Source organism: Corvus cornix, chromosome 12 (genome assembly GCF_000738735.6).
Source record: "Corvus cornix cornix isolate S_Up_H32 chromosome 12, ASM73873v5, whole genome shotgun sequence".
Lineage (NCBI taxonomy): Eukaryota > Metazoa > Chordata > Aves > Passeriformes > Corvidae > Corvus > Corvus cornix.
Genome location: NC_046342.1, coordinates 3327169 through 3346491, shown reverse-complemented (window position 1 = coordinate 3346491; position 19323 = coordinate 3327169). Strand labels below are relative to the sequence as shown.

Genomic DNA, 19323 nt, shown 5'->3' with positions numbered 1-19323 from the left:
GGAGCAAAATTGCTAAAAAGGAAAACAACAACAATATTATTGTACACTGACTAATAGTTCTTGTTGTGAAAGGAAAAGAGAAGAATCCATGCCAGAGGCTCCAGGCTTCCACAGCCATTTCTCACATCCTATGGCTCTTGCTCAAGACACAAACCAACAGTGGCAGTTTGCCCTAAGATACAAAATAAAAAAAAGTTATTCTAATTATTAGTCACTGCTGTTTACTCTGCCTCTTCTCTCCTCAAAGGAGACAATTCCACATGAAGGCATCTTAACAGACCAAAATATTCCCCTTGCACAGCTCATTTCAAACACTGGCCATGGGATGGACAGACATAACACGACTTGCAGATGAAGCACATTGGCAACTTGCTCTGCTCTTGGATGAGCTATTCCCATAAACACAGTAAATATTAGATCCCTGAGGACACAGCAGTGTTTGCACTCACACAGACACTACCTGAACTGTGTATGTCTGAAATCATTTGCCATCCTAGTCTGAACTTTTAGCAGAATATACATTTTTTTTCTTCATTTATTATGACAGCAATTTTATGTGGAAATTTTTAATGTAAATAATAATATTAAAGCCAATTATTAATCTCACACAGATTTAAATCTTACTGAAAGGCAGCAGATGATGTCTATTCTCAGACACTGGTTTTTCCAGTTAAAAACCCTAAACCCTCTTGATACCAGGCAGCCACGGGTCACTCTTTTACAGCTCCTACAATTTTCAAGTGTTACTGGTCATTGCAGGAAGGTGCAATGCCATTTTCATGAACCTGTGTCTTTGCAGATCCCTTAAGCTGTTTTTACTTCTTCCTTAATACAAGTTGAGAAGAATATAAGCAAAGGCCTCACAGAGATACAGTGAAAATCCTAAATCCTCCAAGCAGACTGAAGGATCTCTTAAGGTGTGTCTGAATCTGCACATCACTAATGAAGACAGGTTGAGAGACTTGGGGCCATTTGGCCTGGAGAAGAGAAGGCTTTGGGACCTTAGAGCCCTTTCCAGTGCCTAAAGGGGCTCCTGGAGAGCTGGAGAGGGACTTTGGCCAAGGGCATGGAGTGACAGGACAAGGGGAAAGGCCTTAAGCTGAAGGAGGGCAGGGTTAGATGGGATATTAGGAAGGAATTCCTCCCTGTGAGGGTGGGCAGGCCCTGGCACAGGGTGCCCAGAGAAGCTGTGGTTGCCCCTGGATCCCTGGAAGTGTCCAAGGCCAGGTTGGACAGGGCTTGGAGCACCCTGGGATAGTGGAAGGTGTCCCAGGGCAGAGGGGTGGCATGGGATAAACTTTAAAGTTCCTTCCATCTGGATTTTCACTCCATTTTTTAAGTGACTGTCTCCATTCCCTTCTAACAGCTCCAGATAAATTACCAAAATTTAATATTTCTTCTTTTGCCTTTGCAAAGCAGAGCACAGTGGGAAGTGAATGCCTATTTTAAGAGACAATGTGTTCTCCCAGGATCTTTCTGCCACACACCAGTTAACAATTATGGTTAACTCAATGGTTACACCATTCCATGACTATCTGTCTAAATATTCCTCAGAGTGTGAGCGCAAGCAAACGACCAATTTTTAATGTCAGCAGAACTCAGACAACTCGGCCTCCCAGGTGAATTTGTCATTTTGAAGCTCACCAGACCCATCCATCCCATCATCCACCCGGACACTCCGCAGCCGCGCGATCTGGGGATGCAGGAAAAGGCTCTGCTGGCGCACACAGGACCTGTGGTAATGTACCCTTCTTCCCTCCCTTCCCTCACACTCCCTTCTCCTCTCTGGATCAGTAACTTCCCTGCAGCTTCTGCAGAGCTGAGCTTCAGGATCATGTTTCAGGATGTAATTAGCCTTACAAAGAGAAAAAATGAAGGGAAAGTGCTCCGGTCGTTTTATTTTCCATGCATAAGCTACAACTTGCAGTGAAATCATCGCTGTAAATAGACAAAAGAAAAACTTTCCATGCTAAAACTTCAACAACAAGGTTTGCTGCTTATAGATGACAGGCTTTTTAAGTGCAGGAGGGGATTAATAAAACATGAATTGAAAAAAAAAAAAGTTCTAATTTTAATAAATGCTTTTATGTTAAGGCTACATCTACCAAAGTGTATTAGATCTTGTTATTTTAAATAAATCTACATTAAAGTCATGCCACCTGGAAACTAAACTTCTAAATACATAAACCAGCACCGAATAAAATACACATTTTTTTTTTGTTTCTTTTGAAAACACTCCATTTCCCTGTTCCTTATGTGACTGTAAGTACTGGAAAAGGATTTCCAGCTGTGCCTTGTCAGCCTCGGGACCGAAGGCATTGTGCTGCTCCTCATTTGCCCGAGCGAGGTTCCAGTGCTCCGAGCACCAGCACGAGCTGAGTCTCTGCACACAGAACTCAGCCCTGGGTCCCCAGGGGAAGAAGCTATTTCAGACTTAACTAAGGAATCATCTCACATGTTTCAACAATCCCTACAGTTTCTCTGTTTGTTTTAAAGATATCACTGAGATTTTTGTTTCATTTGCAACGGGAGACTAAATGACAGCAAGCAGAATCTGCTGTTAGGTTAGATTACAAGGTAAAATGTTTTACATTTTAAATTACTGCTTAAAGCATGGTGTTGAATGGCTTAAACTTCATGTTAACTTTGCAAATATGTAATATTTGAAATGAAATAATGTGGGCTATATTTAGCAATACTGAACAGAAATGCTTTTCTAGATAAAGTGTGCAATACCCCTTGAGCTGCTTTTTGTTCTGTCTGAATGTTTGCCATGCACATCCAACTTAAACTAACAGAAAGTGCAACTGGTCTGGCTGCTATGAATAAATGTAACTCATTTCTGTGCAATGCATTTAAAAAAGAGTCAGTGAAAAATCTTGGTAAAGCACTTTAACCCCTGTGTGTCATGAGAAATAAGGCTGACATCTTAGGAACGTGTTTGAATTTAGACTGAATGGATAAAGACGGATTATTTAATAAATTCTGATACTCTGGTATTTCTAAAGGCTCTCTCCTTTAAAAAATTAACTATTTCCATTAACATAACAGCAAACTGACAGATACTGAAGATAAAGCTACAAATTACTGAACACATTACATAGAAAAAGTAAAGGTAATAAAGATGCTTTCACATACTGTGCCTGATCTAAATATTTATGGGTAAAATGAAAATTGGTATATACTGCTGTGCAGTATATATATACACTGCATAGCAATGCAGCCACATTGAGAGGATGTGGCAACACAAGCAATTAATTTAATTACACTGGCTAGCTATAATTTAATTTACTATGCAATGATTTATTATAAAAGTCATAAATTGAATAGGCTGAATCTCCCCAAATTAAAAGTTGGCTGGCCCTATACAAAATACAATCTCCTGAGAGATAATCTGAGGATCCCAGACATGGGCAGGAAAGGCCCAAAGCACCCAAGGCCTTTCAATTTGGGCCTTAAAATATGAGGCAGCACTTGTTAAATAAGGCAAGGAAAGAACTCAGCAGCCCGAGTTCTGCATGCAAAGAACACCATTTGGTTGAAAGTAGCAATAGTAAGCTTTCAGTGCTGAAGAGTTAAATTGGTGTAAAAAAAAGGTTCATATAAACTCACATATATGAACAGGATTAGTTTATAAAGACTTTTTTTGGGGGGGTGTGGTGTGTTTTCTGTTGTTTTGTTTCTGATTTTAAAATTTGTATTTATAAAGTATTCTATGAAACCAAGTTTCACTTTAAAATAATTTGATTTATTATAGAATTTTACTGTTTAAGTTCCTAGCAAAACATCTTTTGTACAGTTAATGTAATATAATTCACCCTATATTATTCCTGACTTTTAAAAAGAGATGGAGAATGGAAAAGTATTTCAGTCATGCCATTCATTTTGTGTCTCTGGTCACAGGAAGAAATAGTTAAATGTTAAAAAAGCCCAAGTGTAATGTAGCAGCATTGTTAACTGCACAGCTATGGTGTTATTATAGAGTACCCCAGAAAAATGGGACCATAATTAAGATGTCAGAAACTTGACAGAATGAACACACATGTTCAAGCCTTTCCTTTGTACCTCCAGTTTTCCCTGAGGGCTCTTAGTGTGTTTCAGCCCAGCTGGTGGAACAGAAGTTTCCTGTGTAATTTTATAGCCACTCATTACCATGCAAGTCAGAAACCAAAGGCATTGGGTCATTTGTCCTGAGGCACTCAGAAATGAGCACTTTCTCAACAAGAACAGGCATTTTCAATGCAGAGGGCAAGCTCCTGCAGCTATCTGATATGTTAACTAACAGCAATTTCTGTAAATAAAAGGCTATAGAGTCTATACAGCATTTTGGAATAAGTGATTTCTGAGAAAGCAGCAAACTAAAGATTGGATTCATTTCAAAACCTGCCATTCCAGGAGATGCTGTGAAGATTTGTGGGAGATGCTTGCATCTCAAATTCCCTTTATATAGAAATAAAAACATTAACTTCAAATCCTGCAAATTAATATCTAAATTTGCCATAACATTTTAAAATTAAAACAGTTGAACACAGAAACGACAATATTAAAAAGAAGTAAAATGCGGACTCTCAAGCTTATTTACTGCCAACTTCCCATTTTAAAATATGAGGTTAAAAAAAATGAGAATTATGATGTGGAAAGCATGAAAAACATGCAATCAATCATGTGCCTTATGTTAAAGAACAGTTAGGCAACTTGTACCAAAAACTTGGCCTGTTCTATAAATCAGAAAATACCAAGATGAACAAGCTTTTTAACAAAATCTAATTCAGGCAAAAACCCAGTTCAAGTTCCTGAAATAATACTATCCAGTATTTACTCAACATAATTATAATAAGATCAACTCCAAAGTGAAAGATGACATATAAAGCCAGACTGATGAACATTAAGAAAAAGCTTTTTTTAATCCCCTCAAAAGTTCCTTTGAGAAAAACCATGGACACGCTCTAAGCCTTGTCTTGGCAACAAAGCCCGAGAGCTCCAAGTTCTTCACTAATTCTCACTCTCCCAAGAACATAAATGTCTCCTGTCTCTGCTGTGTCAGTTAAAATAGGCCACAGGACAGAAGCATTTCCTTTTTGAAAGAATTATGCATCAGAGCTCTGACGAATCATTAATAACCCTGGATATGCAGGGCCTTATTTCCACACTGGTACAGCAATCTACTGCTGGATACGCTTCCTGTGCATACTCCTGAATCCTGACTGCTCTGTTTTGGAATGCCACCTATTGGTGACAGTAAATGTAATTTTTCTGTCACAAGCATAAGAAGGCCCAATTATTTTGAATTTCTTAATAAGTAAATGCAGAACACAGCCCATTATAGATCGACCTGATTAGACCCTACACTTTATAAAAACTTCCACTGGAAAAGTAGCTGTGGGATGTCACAAATAGCACAAACTTCCTGAAGGTCTCCTCTGCAGAACCAAGCAGATCTTTTAGAGAAGAGGATGGCCAGAGACAGATGGAAAAGCAACATCTTTTCATTTACAGTGAAAAAATGCTGTGCACAGAAATGCCAACCAAAAACATTTGGGGCAGCACGTCACAAATGAATTGGGCATTTTTCTGTTACTTTGCCATTCCCAAGCCCAGAAGTTACAACACCCTGGAAGAAATACTAGCAATCACAAGAAAAAAAAAAGAAGACACACTTTACAGAAGTCTCGAGAAGTCCCTTGCTGGAAGCAGCAACAATTACTGAACTGCCAATGCACTGCAAATCTAAAGCACCTCTTTGAATGCAGCCCCAAATACAAACCAGCACCTGTTTGACTGTGACTGCTGAGAATCACTAAAATCAAATTGGTCATGTGGCTCTCAGAGGGCAATTCCTTTCCGAGGGGAAACTCGGTTATATTTGCCCTACCGTGTATTGGTTCACCTGCCTCGAAAAATGCCCTGTGTGACTGACGTATTCCTAAAAGCTCTCCAGGTACCTAACTTCCCTCTCTTTTCCCATTCCAGGATACTCTGTGGGACACACAAGACCATGCAGGCACCATCCTTACTCTGTTATTTCCTGCTGGTCTCGCTGTGCACTGACTTTTGCCCAGCTGAAGGCGGTGCTGGCAGGAGGCAGAGGAGGAGGATGCGCCAGCGAGGGCTGGGAAGGAGCCCCTGGGCAGGGCACAGGGCCCCGAGGACCCCCGGGATGGAGCCCCCGGGGCCCAGGATCCCCCTCATTAACATTGATGACAGCGTGATGGGGGTGTTTGACTCCCTCGTGGGGCTGGGGCAACATGAGAGCACCTACAGTGTCTTACCAGGTGAGAACAGAGCCCCTCTGCTCCTTGTGGGGGGCTGACTTTTCATTTCAAACATATCAACTCATTAAAGCTTTATTTTAGCTCACTTGCCACATATACCTGCGGCCTTCCACGGTAGTTTGGTGGTTGGCACATGAGGCTTTTTACGTGAATCCTGCTCTGCCAGGTAACAGCAATATTTCCTGCAATTTTTCTGCGTTATTTTTTGATCTAAACTAACAAAAAATTTGTTGGGATATTATCATAACTTCAAAAGTGTAGCAAGTTTGAAGGCCATTTTGAAGAATTTATTGCTCAATAAGTCAAATAACATTTCACTGAAGCCCCAACACCAGTAACATAAGTGTTCATTAAAATGAATTCAAGTTCTTTTATCTTTACTTTATGGGTTGCATTTCTGAAAAGCAAACTATGTCTACGTGCAAACTTTCAGGAATAATTCTTGATTTTGTAAATAACTTACTAACACTTGGTAGTAGTTGCAATATGGAAGTTACACTATAAACAAGATGCTTACGATAGAAAACTAAATTCAGAGAGAAAAACCCTCATTCAATAAAGAATCTAAAATCAGTGATCCATTCAAAAACAGTAACTTCTGAATAGCACTATCAGTACTTTTCAATTTGAAACCAGTCATTAACCAATCAAAAATTATTAGATGTTACAATGTTCCATTTCTTTTCATAGAAAGAGGTTTGAAGGTTGAAGAAAAGACAGTGGGATGTTGTAAGGAAATACAAGGTTGTGTCCTCTCTGTAGATACAAAGATACAGGTATTCCATTCCTCCATCAAGAGATCACACACTAAGTAAAATATTCATATGCAGTTTAATTAATTTTATGGAAAAAGAAAAGAATGCCCTCATTATATATTCTATATAAATGATAATAATTTATTTTTATAAGCAAGAATTTAAGCCTTTCAAGTGTGTCCCACAACAGACATGACCACTGGGTTGAGAAGTCTCAAACATAAATTAGCCACATTTTCTCCACAATTACTGTTTATTGTGAGTCCTTATTTTCAGAAAGGCTGAACCACCATTTCAAATCAAATATTTGAAAGTAAGGGGTTTGAATAGGAAAACTAGCAAAATTCTGGACTGTGGCATTTCCAGTGTGTATTACAATATTATACATATTACTAATGTCAAACCTTTAATTTAAAAATATTTTTAAAATTAAACAGAGGAAAATACCACGTAAGTAGCATACACTTCATGTAAGATATTCCAGAGTTTCTGTCAGGACCATCAGTCATGCTGAAATAATGCACAGCTCTTCCCCCTCCCCGCCCCGCTTGTTTCTTTCTATCTGGACTTGCATCCAAAAGCTGAGCTAAAACCACTGAACTCATTTTATTTGGAACTCCATGCTGAATTTACACCATATTTCCAAAGGTTAAAAGTCCTATGCTCATCTGCCAAAGACTGGAACCACAAGGTATTTTTTAGTCTAGCTTTTAAAGTTCAAAATTTTTTCAAGTTAATGTCAGATTTGGAAAAAACAGAGCCTATTAAATAATAGAACACTATTATTAATCATGCTCCAGAATAGAAGAAAATGCAATCCAAACATTAATTTCCATTCTCTTAGCTACTTGTTTTGATCTTAGCAGACTAAAAATAAAAAATCCACCCCAATTTACAGATATATGCAGGATGAAAATTAACAGTTAAATGAAGTTTAACAGTAACCAGACGTATCTCCTTCCTCCAGATTAGAATCATGTGAATATTTAAATTAAATCAAACAGTTGGCCACAACATAAGACAATCTGCAGTTGTCTGTCCATGAGGTAGAGCAGAGTAGGATGGTCACTGTTTCTAATCTCTCTTGACCCCCACTTCTCCCTGCTTGCACCACCAAGCTGAAGTGACTCAGTGGTCAGGAAATTTAAGGAGCATCTCAGTAGAGCCTTTATTGTGTCTCACAGGGGTTCTGAGAATCCCCAGCAGTGCCAGACAGTAGTTCTGACAGTAGTGCACCAAAAGGGTAACACTGCTCCTGCCTTATGCAACTCTAGTGTACACAGAAAAAAGGATCATTTGTTACAGAAGCCTGCAGAGGCCAAGCCTGATAACTCCTATCTTTATGCTTATTCAGACAAGATCTGCACTGACTTCAGATACAGTCTAGTAGCTAAAACAAAAGAAAGAATTTTAGGAAACACAGAAGAATTTTCTTCCCAGGCCAGATTATGCTCCTCTGGAACAGCTGATGTTTTATTGTTTAACATGAGAAAGTGCAGGATTCTTTTTGTGTTTCTTTTGGAGATTATTTAAAAGAAATATTGTGGTGTACTGGCAAGCATATAAACCTCAAAGTTAGGATCCAGCAAACAGCTGGATTGCAGATACCTGGGTAGAATGACAAGGGACTTAAAGCCAACTAACACTTGGCCTGGGCTAATTCCTCTCCTCCTGCAGTTGACATGGTTGGAGTTGCTTAGAGCACAACTTTACGCAGCTGAAATGAGGCAGAGATGTCCCAGACCTTTGAAAAACCAAGATGCAACTACTCAAAACGTTAATTTCTCACCTTTTCCATCCTAAGAGCAATTTAAATCACAGCATTTTTAAAAATATATGGAATAGAGAGGATCATCCAAATTAGACGATTCTGATAATTAATTTTTCCTGTAGAAAACAGATTCATACCCAATGGTCTTTAAGTAGAAGGACAAAGAAAGAACCTTTGTTATGAAGCTGACAGTAGGACTACCTTGAAAGACTTTGCAAAATGCCTCATTTTGAGACAAATATTAATTCCAGAGACATTTCAAACCAAATATTTACAATATTCTGACAAGGTTATTTAGAGGCTCTCCTAAATACTCTTATTAAAACTGAACACCCAGGCACTGAGCAGGGCGGAGTGTGGGAAAAACAAACCCTGCAAACAACTCCTCCAAAGACAATTTGTGTACCACAAATGAAAGTCTCTTGGCATGCAGATTCAGGTGAGATAAGGTTTTTCTGCTGTATTAACTTTCATCTGAAGGAGGAAGTCAAACTGAATAGGAAAAAAGGAAATTTCTTTTTCTTTATATGCAGGGAAGTACAAAGTTAACTTAGAAATGGGTTTTCATCTTGAAATAACACTTCAGCAATGCATTCTTAGGTTGATTAGAAAGAGGAAAAGGAAGGTGTGGAGGGAGTTCAGCTTCTCAACGAGATTTAGAGGTACACTCGTAAATAGGAATATTTGCATGGGATGAAGAATCTCAGCCTTGGCTTTCCTTCTCTCAAAAGACCAAAAATAAAAAAGTATCTTGCTGAAGAGCAACATTTGTCCTGGAGTCTGGGAGGGATCTGCCCAGGGAAGACTCTGCTGAGGGAAACTCCACCGCTGGAAGGAAGAGAAACTGGGATTAGTTTCCTTCCCAAGTCTCTGTGCTCTCCAAATCACTTGCCTACTGAATATCTGAGTAGAGCTCAAAATACTACATTTCTTTCTGAAAATTTCAACTGGTACCCTGGGGAGATCTCAATCTTTTGTAGATGCATGTCCAGAAACCTAAGAGACAGAGTATTTCACAGTACAAGCTGTTCTAGATTGCTACTTTTCTAGCAAAGAGTTTTTGGGGTTTTTTTTTTTCAGATAAAGCAAGTTCCAGGGAAGTGGAGATTTTTGCCATCTCATCAGTCATCCCAGAATGGACTTTACTTCCACCAAGCCTAGGAACTGTCACTATAAACCGAATATTGTTACCCTCCCAGTTCCGTAGGGCCTTCATAAAGCTTTCTCATTTAACATGCAAGATATTAGAAAAGATCTCTGGTGCACAAGAGAGGAATAGAAGGCCTGGAAAAAATATTCGGGTTTTGCATGACTGGAGATTACTAATAAACTGAAGAAAATACAGCTATGAAAAGTAAGGAATAATGAGAAGATCCTTTAAATAGGGTGTATTTTACGTATTTTCAAAATAAGAACAAAATAGCAGTGCTTCTTTCCAAAGTTTTTAATGAACGCTGTTGGTTGAGTTTAAGTGTTTAACTCCAGTTTCCCATTTTCTGTTCCTAGGAAAGAAGGGGCAGTGCACAGCTAATGGGATGATCATGTTTGATAAAGCCGTGTGGTCTCCCAAGCCCTGCGTCACCTGTCTCTGCTCCAAGGGAGAGGTGATCTGTGACACAACCATGTGCCACCCTCTGAAATGTCCCCAGACCATCATTCCTGCAGGAGAATGCTGCCCAGTGTGTTCTGAGACTGGTATGGGACACCACAGATTTACTGGTTTGAAATTGCCTCGTTTAAAACCTAACACAAACACTGCATTTAATGATCCTGAGAGTTACAAGGTACACATTTTCCTGAATTCCATGATAAAAGCAGCTCTTCAGTGTTTCCACTCAAGCTGACCTCAGTTTCTCAGACTACTCTGTTAGATGAGTTTGATACAACATTTAAAGAAAAGATGATGCTAAATATGCAGTAGTAAAGACAATTGTATTTTTTTTTCCCCCTTTCTGGTTCTCTCCTACCTCTACAAAATTTTGTAAATATAAGAAGAAATAACATCTATTTATATTTTCTATCCCACTTCCATTTACAAAGGATCAACCAATAACTACTGGCCATTATAAATGTATTAGACATACAGAGTGCAAAAAACTGCAGCTATTTGATATAAATCAAGAGTAGAAAGTCAATTCGCACTCTTGTGAGCCAAAGAACTACAATCTTGCTTTTTCACAGTAATTTAAATAAAATCAGTACCTTTAAAAAGAAAAGGAATGGAGGAGAAAAGTATGAGATGCAATTTCCTTCTTTTCCTTCCCGCACTCCCAATATCTTATATCTGCAAAGTACTGAACGCAATCTCCTCTTGCTGTAAGAAATATTTATCCTCGTGTGTATGGGCATGTGACACTCTGAGACAAGACATCATAGGAATTAACTGGAGAACTGTAAAAGTCATATTGACTGAAACACTTAAACTCCTTTTATTGGAATTGTCCTATTATGGAAATAAAAACTGCATTTTGGTAATGAAGTTAATGCATTTCCCTGGTGAGATCCCCACCTGCAGCCAACTCCTCCCCTGACAGTTCCTTCTGGACGAGAACAAGTCTTGACCTCTGTGAATTTTTTCCAAATTACCTCCCACTCCCAGACACATTATTTTTCCTCTTTAGACACCTCCATCAACACTAACTCAATAATTAATAATAAGTCAAAAAGGAAGATAATGAAAGCTATATTAATTTTTCCACCTTTTTTTCTGGACTTGTCATGAATCATAGATGTGTACAAACTGTTCTGTATGGCTGGCTCAATCATTTCTCAGTCAAGTGTCTCTTTTCTCAAGCAGCAATCTAACACCACATTTTTATTCTTCAAACCATATTATAGAGGAGCACTATTCTACAGCCATAGTTTTTTACTGTATGTGGGAAACAGTGCTTACTAATATTTTAGTTTCTTATCAGACTCTTTTGTGTTGTTTTGGGTTTTTTTCTCATTGCCCTGGCCAGCCTCCTCTTTGGACTCCAGCATAATTTCACTGGATGACATCAGTGAGTTGTCTGGTGATTCCCCAGAACCCAAGGACCTCAACAACACCAACGTTCTGCCATCAGCACAAACTCAAATGGAAAAGGACGAGCTGCTTCCAACAGAAGTGACAGAGATTAGAGACAAAGAGGGTCACAAAAAAGGGGAAAAGAAAAGAAAAAGGAAAGGCAGAAAGAATCGCCAGAGGCACAAAGGGCATCGCAGAGAGAAGCTGCCTGTCCCAAGAGCGGGAGCTGAAGGAGATGTGCAGTATGAAAGTGATGAAGACGATGGTGCTTTCAGAATTCCAGCTCATTTCCCAATTCCTGTTCCACCCGTAGAAGCTCCTCCTTTGCCATCTGGATGTTCCACCTCGGACACCACAGTAAGCTGCATTAATGCCAAACTTACACAAATACCACCCATCTCAGATCCAGACCTAACAAGTTTAGACCTTACAGGTAATTAATGGGTCTACTTTGCATGACTTTTGTGACATTATCCACCCTCAAAGGTAGTCAACAACACTGTTAAGGCTTTGTCATTCCTTACCATAGAAAAGAATTAGAATTAATTTTACAGTTAAGCCTTTAAAACAATGAATTACAAACATTAGATTTGCATACCAGTGTTTAAATACTAAGATGAAGATATCTACACACAATTATTGTCCATAATGCAGCTGGTTTTTTGACGTATTTTCTATGTGCAATACTACACAGCTCAGGTGCAGACTGTATTTCATAATTCAAACTTTTCTCTTGCCTTCTGTTCTAGGAAATAGCATCACTGCTATCTCAGATGAAGCGTTCAATGGGATACCTAATTTGGAATGGATTGATCTGAGTAAAAATAACATTACCTCTCCTGGCATAGGTCCCAAAGCATTCAAAGTAAGAAAGCCTAACTCTTCTGCTACCCTCTCAATAATTACTGCTTAAAAGTGTTTTTTGCTTTTCATTTTATGAATCTAAATCACTTTTCACCTTGTATAGGTAAACACTGTATAATTACTGTACAGGCAAACCTGGCTACTTCAAGAAATCTCTCACCATAATCAAGAATTAAAATTAGGATATGATTTTTCATACCAATTTTTAAAGATAGCTTAAGCATAAAAATCCTCACTTACTGAAACAGTTGTTGTCTTTCTGCCTGAGTAAATTTGCTGACCTACAGAAAATCCTCAATTTGCTCACAAATGAAGAGGATAAGCACATAATTTCTAAATGCATGTACTTTGAAGTCCTAAATACTGCACAATGTAGTGAGGCAATACTTCCAAGATTCACAGAGAGCAGCAGGAATGCAAACAGTGATCCTGGGGAACTGCAGCAGGGCTGTATGGAAGCTCTTCCAGTTACACATGACATTAACGGGCACTTTTGTTAATATTTAGCAGAAAGAAACCAATTAATTAGACTGATAAGAGAAAACATTACTTTTTAATTCAAAACAGTGGATATGACTGCACTGCTGCTGAAAACCTTTAAAAGTGTGTGTTTAAGAAAATCTTAACTATGATTATATTGTATGTTTAACTGAGTATTTTGCACCTTGATAATCAAAGTGCTCTTTCTTCATCCCTGTGATAAGATCTTGAAAAAGCTGAAACGTTTGTATCTGGATGGAAATATGCTGGTACATATCCCCTCTGAACTGCCATCAGCTTTGGAAGAAATAAAAATAAATGACAACCAACTTCATGCCATCGATGAAGATGGCTTAAAAGGTATTTAAATAACTAATGTCAATTATATGAAGAGCGTAAAATAAATTTGAAAACCTGAACGCTGAACCAAATGCACCTGGTTTGACATAGAAAAATAACTGTTAGCCTTATGGTGCCATGTTTTCAAAAGGCAACAAAAGCTGAAAGATTTGCATGACAAAGTATTTGAAAAATTACATTTTCCCTTCTAATGCAACTGCTCCTCCCCCAAAGCAGCTTCTATTTAAGGTCACTAAATAAAGGTGAATTTGAAATATGCTGAAGACACCTCCTATCCCCACCTGGAAGCTGATGGCTTTATTTGTGGTGAAACCATTTTAGTTATTTTTAAATTGCAAGGAAGAGAACAGAATTTGATGTCCATGAAAAATCAGGGAGAATATAATTGGAGTCAACCATGATCGTTTTAAGCCAAGTGAAACACAGGCTGACAGAAAAAAGAGAAAGAAAAAAGAAAGGGTGCCATCCATATCAGAATTTGATGGACTTTTCTGCTTCCTTTCCTCTCCTGCCAAAAGGGTCCCACCTAAACTGGATCAGCTGCTGCCCTTTCCATTTGGACTGGGAGAGGAAAATGTAAATAAAGCTTTGTTCAATCTCTAAAGCTCTACGAACTTATAAACAATAGAATTCCATGATTATGAGATAATAAAATCAGTTCATTTTATTTTTTCATTGCTGTGAACTGATCTGGTAATGTTTAAGACTGTTAAATTATGAACATGTATTTTAACAAGAGATAAGATGGCGTTAATTAACTGAAATTAAACTTTTTCTCCCTAGATTTAAAGAACTTGGTCACGCTGGAATTAGAAGGAAATAAACTTAGTGAAGCAAATGTCAGTCCTTTGGCCTTTTATCCTTTGAAAAGTCTCTCTTATTTGCGACTGGGAAGAAATAAATTTAGAATTATCCCACAAGGTCTTCCTGCCACTCTTGAGGTAAAAAGAAAACAAAACAACCAAAATAAATACTAACAACAACAACCCCCCAACAAACACCCAAAAGGTGCAATTCCTTCTCTTTGCCCTTTCAAAGCAATCTGTATTCCACAAATGAGAAAACAAAACAATTGCTTTGAAAAATTGTGTTTCTGAAGATCCCACTCCAGCTACAAACTGGCTCTGGTTCAGACTCAGAATTAACAGATAGACCAGGTAATACAGAGGACAGGTAATTGCTCCATTTTGAATTTGCAACAGGAAAACCCAGCCTATTCTGATCTCACAGATTTTCTTCCCAAATGCACTTACAGGAGTTATATCTTGAACATAATCAAATTGAAGAAGTATCAGAAATTTGCTTTAACCATACCAGAAACATCAACATCATTGGACTAAAGCATAACAAACTAGAAGAGCACAGGATAGCACCTTTAGCTTGGATAAACCAAGAGTAAGTACCAGACATTTAAAGTGCATTTATTTTATTTTTCTCTGTTATTAGTGAGTCAGATAATGAAATAAATATTTGCACTTCATTACTTTTAACTTAAGAGTTGTAATTATCCTTTGATTTGTTTTCCTTTGCTAATTTTTCTTAATTTCCCTTGCCTAATTGTATAATCTAGAAGATACTCAGCTGTCAAATAGATCTTTTACCTCAAATCTGTACCATATTAACAGAAAAGTCATTATTTTTTCTGACCACCATTCAAAAATGAACATTAATTATAAATAATACTATATACAATTATATGGTAATTTAGTATCAATACATAATTATCTCACAGGTAATTTACAAATAATTCAATATTATCCTGGCTTTATTTCCCATTGGATTAAAAATTATAAAAGTAAATAAGATGAAGGGAAGACAGTGCAACTACCTTGTCTAAGAGTAGAATATAAGCAGAGCAAGCAATGAGAATGTAGGTAGTAAAAGGTGATAGTGCTTTTGATTTTCCTGCTAAATAATTTGCCAAGCTGAGCACAGTACCTGGCCATCACCAGCAGCTGCAGCCCTATCCCTTGATTCCTGAACTTGTAAATTCCTTATTCTGAAAACAACCACGCTGTTACTACTGAGAGCATCTCTCAACCCAGGAAGCGAAGCACATGGGACTGATTCATTCACACAACAATTCCATTTCAAATGGGCTTTAAGAACAAAGCTTAAAACTCCCTGTTAATGGGATACTGACTGAAGTCCCAAGGTTATTCCAGTTCTTCTGTGTAACTCATTATTGCAGCAATCACAAACTGGTCCCTTGGGATTCCCCTGTTCAGCTCCCCCCGCCCTCATTACTGAAGATCTCTTCCCATCAACGAAATCTTTGTGCTTGATTGGTAATTCATGACTTAATTCTTTCTATTCCCAGAGTAATTATGCATGACCATGTTCCATAAAACGCATTCTACCCCATTAACAGAAACAAATTTCCCCTGGAAATTTCATTCCCTGGTAATGCCACGAAGCAGAGCCTTGCACAGAACAATCTGAGGGGTTTCAGCCTTTTCTTTTTCTTTTCTCCTTTAATGCAGGAACTTGGAGTCAATCGATCTCTCTTATAATAAGTTGTATCATGTTCCCTCCTATCTGCCAAAATCTTTACTCCATCTGGTACTTATAGGAAACCAGATTGAAAGAATTCCAGGCTATGTGTTTGGCCACATGAGGCCGGGGCTGGAGTATCTCTACCTGTCCTTTAACAAACTCACCGACGATGGCATCGACCCAGTGTCGTTTTTTGGAGCTTACCACTCCCTGAGGGAGCTCTTTTTGGACCACAATGAATTAAAGGCTGTACCCTTTGGGATCGATGAAATGAGAAAACTACGTTTTCTAAGACTGAACAATAATAAAATAAGGTAATTTCCAAGCTCTTTGTTACATTAATGACATTAAAATAAATGTCATAAGACATGCTTTGCTTTAGGAATTTGTTATTTTTAAGTAAATATTCATTAAGAAAATTCTGAAGGAGGAGCGGAATCCTGAGTTTTCTTCTGTAGTATTTCTTAATATGATAAAAGTGAGATTTTGCCCTCCCTTACAGTTACTGAAAATGCTCACAAAGAACTGATGCACCAGTTCTTTCCAAGATTTTCACCTGTAATAGTGCTTGGGCAGCTAAAATTTGACTGGCACAGCAATCACCAGCAGAGCCCAAAGTGATAACAAAATAATGGGAGGAGTCAGCAGTTGGAGTCACCTGGTGAGCAGATTCCACCAGCCCCAGCTGTGGAGCCAGGGTGTGGGCCCTCTGTGCTGTTTGCACAGCAAAGGAATGACAGAGAGAGGATCTTCCACGTGTCAGACAAAGTTTTCATTCAGCAACACATGGCAATACTTTCCTCAGGAAAAGTAAATATATGATATAAATGAGAAAACAATGCAAAGGGAAAATGTTAAAAAAAAAAAGACTTTTGAAAGTCCTCAATAAATATGTAATTGAGAAAATGTAATGTACTGATTAAGTCAACATTTTCAAATATCTAAATAGACAGCAACTCTAAAATAAATGAAGTTAAGAGTATCTGGAATAACTATATCATGATTCCTGCCCCGTGCCACAGGACGGTGCCCCCCGAACGCATCTGCAGGACTCAGACCAACCACGAGGATGAGGATGAGCACAGTGAGGAGAATGAAGATTCCCACTTGGAACACGTTCACCTTGAAAACAACTACATCAACACAAGGCAGCTCTCCCCACATTCATTTTCATGCATAAGATCCTATTGCAGTGTTGTTCTTAAACCACAGAAGACCAAATAAACCCCCCAGTTCTGCACTGCAACCCCTGTCTCTAGGAATGCAGCTTTATTTATTCTCTCCTACTCACTGGTCTGCTTATTTCTGATTTAAACCCCTCCTACTGCCATAAATATGATACTGTATATTATATACTGAAGTAAGGTACCAGTATATTTCTTCATATTGTTTCATTATAAAACCATTAAATGTAAAAACTGAAGCTTAAGATTATGACATCAATTTTTATTTCTATTAACACTATTTACTTAAACACAACAGGCCAAACTGTGCCCCCAGGTACACCCTCTATAAGATCAGATTTTAGGATATAAGAATATAACAAAATCCTCAGCTTGGTCCTGTCTTATTTGATTAACTGAATTAAAAACATTTCAAGTAGTACCATCAACTGTAAAAATTGTACATAAAAAAGTCCTTGAGCTATGAACATTCTAGAAATTCAGGAATCAAATTTCTTAAAAAACACACAGTACTGGATTTCCTACCAAACATTTTGTAGTGAGAAGTTCTCTTCCAAGTGAAATTTTAACAAAAAATATTAAATTGTTTATTTTAGATGACCCTAAAAGCTTCCTGTATTCAAACACAGATTCTGATGAGCTAGAGGAATGAGCAATTATCTTCTATCTGGTTGCTTTTTTTTTTAAACAAAGCATATTTTAATTTTTAAAAATTATTTTTAAACTCACAGTAATAGGTTCCATTCATTTGTACCATACTTAGTTTTTTAGATTTTTATACTGTACAGGATCTGTAGTTTTATAATAAATTTAGGCACAACACCACATATTGTTGCAAGTATTTTCATTCAAATAGAATTCTTCTCTTTAAACATTCAGACTTGTAAGACCCACAAGAAATTCTCCAACTGGATTTGCAAGGGATAAATACAGATTTACACCACTAAAATACAGATGAATCAAGATTTCTTGTGGCCATTAATATTTTTGTTCTCCAAGATGTGCTCTTTCACTACTAAGATTTCATAAAAGTGAATTTTATGCAAGTAATTTGTCTAAGATTATTCCTCTGGGGATTTAATACAAAGAGAATCAAGGAAGCCCTCAGTAATAGAACACGACCTAAAGCAAAGTTACAATGCTGATGTAATGCCCCCAGTAGTGAGACAGAGAGTGAAGGAAAAATGTTTTGGAAACGGAACACAACAGTAGCAGAGGCAGAAGACCAAGCAGGAGAAAGAAGCCAAGGGATGAAGGGTATGCAACAAATGGGTGCTTCTTCACTTCAGAAATACACGGGCAATTAAACTTGCACGTTTCCATATGTCAGATGGAAGCAGCTTAAATCCACTCTTCAAAACTACCAACTGCATTGGAAGTGGAATGGGCTTTATTATAACAACTCTCAGTACTTTTAAACAGTGAGCTTGAAAGGATTTGATAAACAAAGCAAATGGGATTGTCACCATTTTACAGCTTGTGACTCTAGGCCATAGTGACCTGAGCATTTGCTGTCAAGAAAAACAAGGGAACAAGTTCAGAAACTTTGGCCACCAGTAGGAAAAAAAAAATGCAAGGATAGCTCAACACAAAACCACTATAGTTAGTTTATTCTCTCAAATATATTCGAGCAAATAATTTTTGCAGGCTTACATTGGAAATGAATATACTTCAAGAAGGCCATTGGACTGGGAATGGAATACAGTTCTGCTAAGTGTTATCAGACTCAGAAATCTGATGAAATATATAAATATATAAATATAAATACTGGGAGAGCCTTCATGGCAAGTCCCTGATGAAAATTGCTTTGAGGGAGATCCTGTTAAGCCAGTCCAGTAACACTTCTGCCAGGCAATTGGACTTGGGAGATGCACAGCAGCATTCTCATTTCTCCTGTTCTCCACACACGGATGGAGCTGACCTGTATTCACAGATGAATTCAAGAGCAAACCAGCTGCAAGTTGCTAAGATTGCAGAGATGTCCCACCAGAATTTTTTAAACATTTTTCAGAGAGGAAACTACTTGTAGTACAGCAAAACCTGGAATAGGATGTTTTCAGTAACCCAGCCAGAGACACATGCACAGTAAATAGATCTGAATACAAGGTGTGAATGTTGAAACTATGAGAGGGAA

The 19323-nt window shown here is 38.0% G+C and overlaps 2 protein-coding genes across 3 annotated transcripts in view; one reads left to right on the top strand and one right to left on the bottom strand.

The window, feature by feature from the left end:
• LOC104683194 (centromere protein P) overlaps positions 1–19323 on the bottom strand; it is a 113080-nt gene that overhangs the window by 15428 nt on the left and 78329 nt on the right. The gene's annotated exons all lie outside the window — the stretch shown is intronic.
• Positions 1521–18016, top strand: ECM2 (extracellular matrix protein 2). Of its 2 annotated transcripts, none has more exons than XM_010389895.4 (10): positions 1521–1738; positions 5971–6272; positions 10305–10493; positions 11759–12238; positions 12555–12670; positions 13374–13509; positions 14293–14450; positions 14765–14904; positions 15993–16319; positions 17028–18016. In XM_010389895.4, the coding sequence occupies exons 2-10, from the start codon at positions 5996–5998 to the stop codon at positions 17227–17229; spliced, it is 2025 nt and encodes a 674-aa protein (XP_010388197.1). In that variant the 5' UTR covers positions 1521–1738; positions 5971–5995; the 3' UTR covers positions 17230–18016. The 2 variants fall into 2 exon arrangements, with proteins under 2 accessions (XP_010388197.1, XP_010388196.1); XM_010389894.4 differs by lacking the exon at positions 1521–1738 and adding an exon at positions 2343–2577.

What these genes read in the sequence shown, in the direction of transcription:
- ECM2 (XM_010389895.4), top strand. Translation starts at nt 5,996, where the DNA reads ATGCAGGCACCATCCTTACTCTGTTATTTCCTGCTGGTCTCGCTGTGC. An exon ending in AACAAGTTTAGACCTTACAG is followed by an intron (nt 12,239 to 12,554) that starts GTAATTAATGGG and finishes CTTCTGTTCTAG; the next exon opens with GAAATAGCATCACTGCTATC. An exon ending in CTGAACAATAATAAAATAAG is followed by an intron (nt 16,320 to 17,027) that starts GTAATTTCCAAG and finishes CCCGTGCCACAG; the next exon opens with GACGGTGCCCCCCGAACGCA.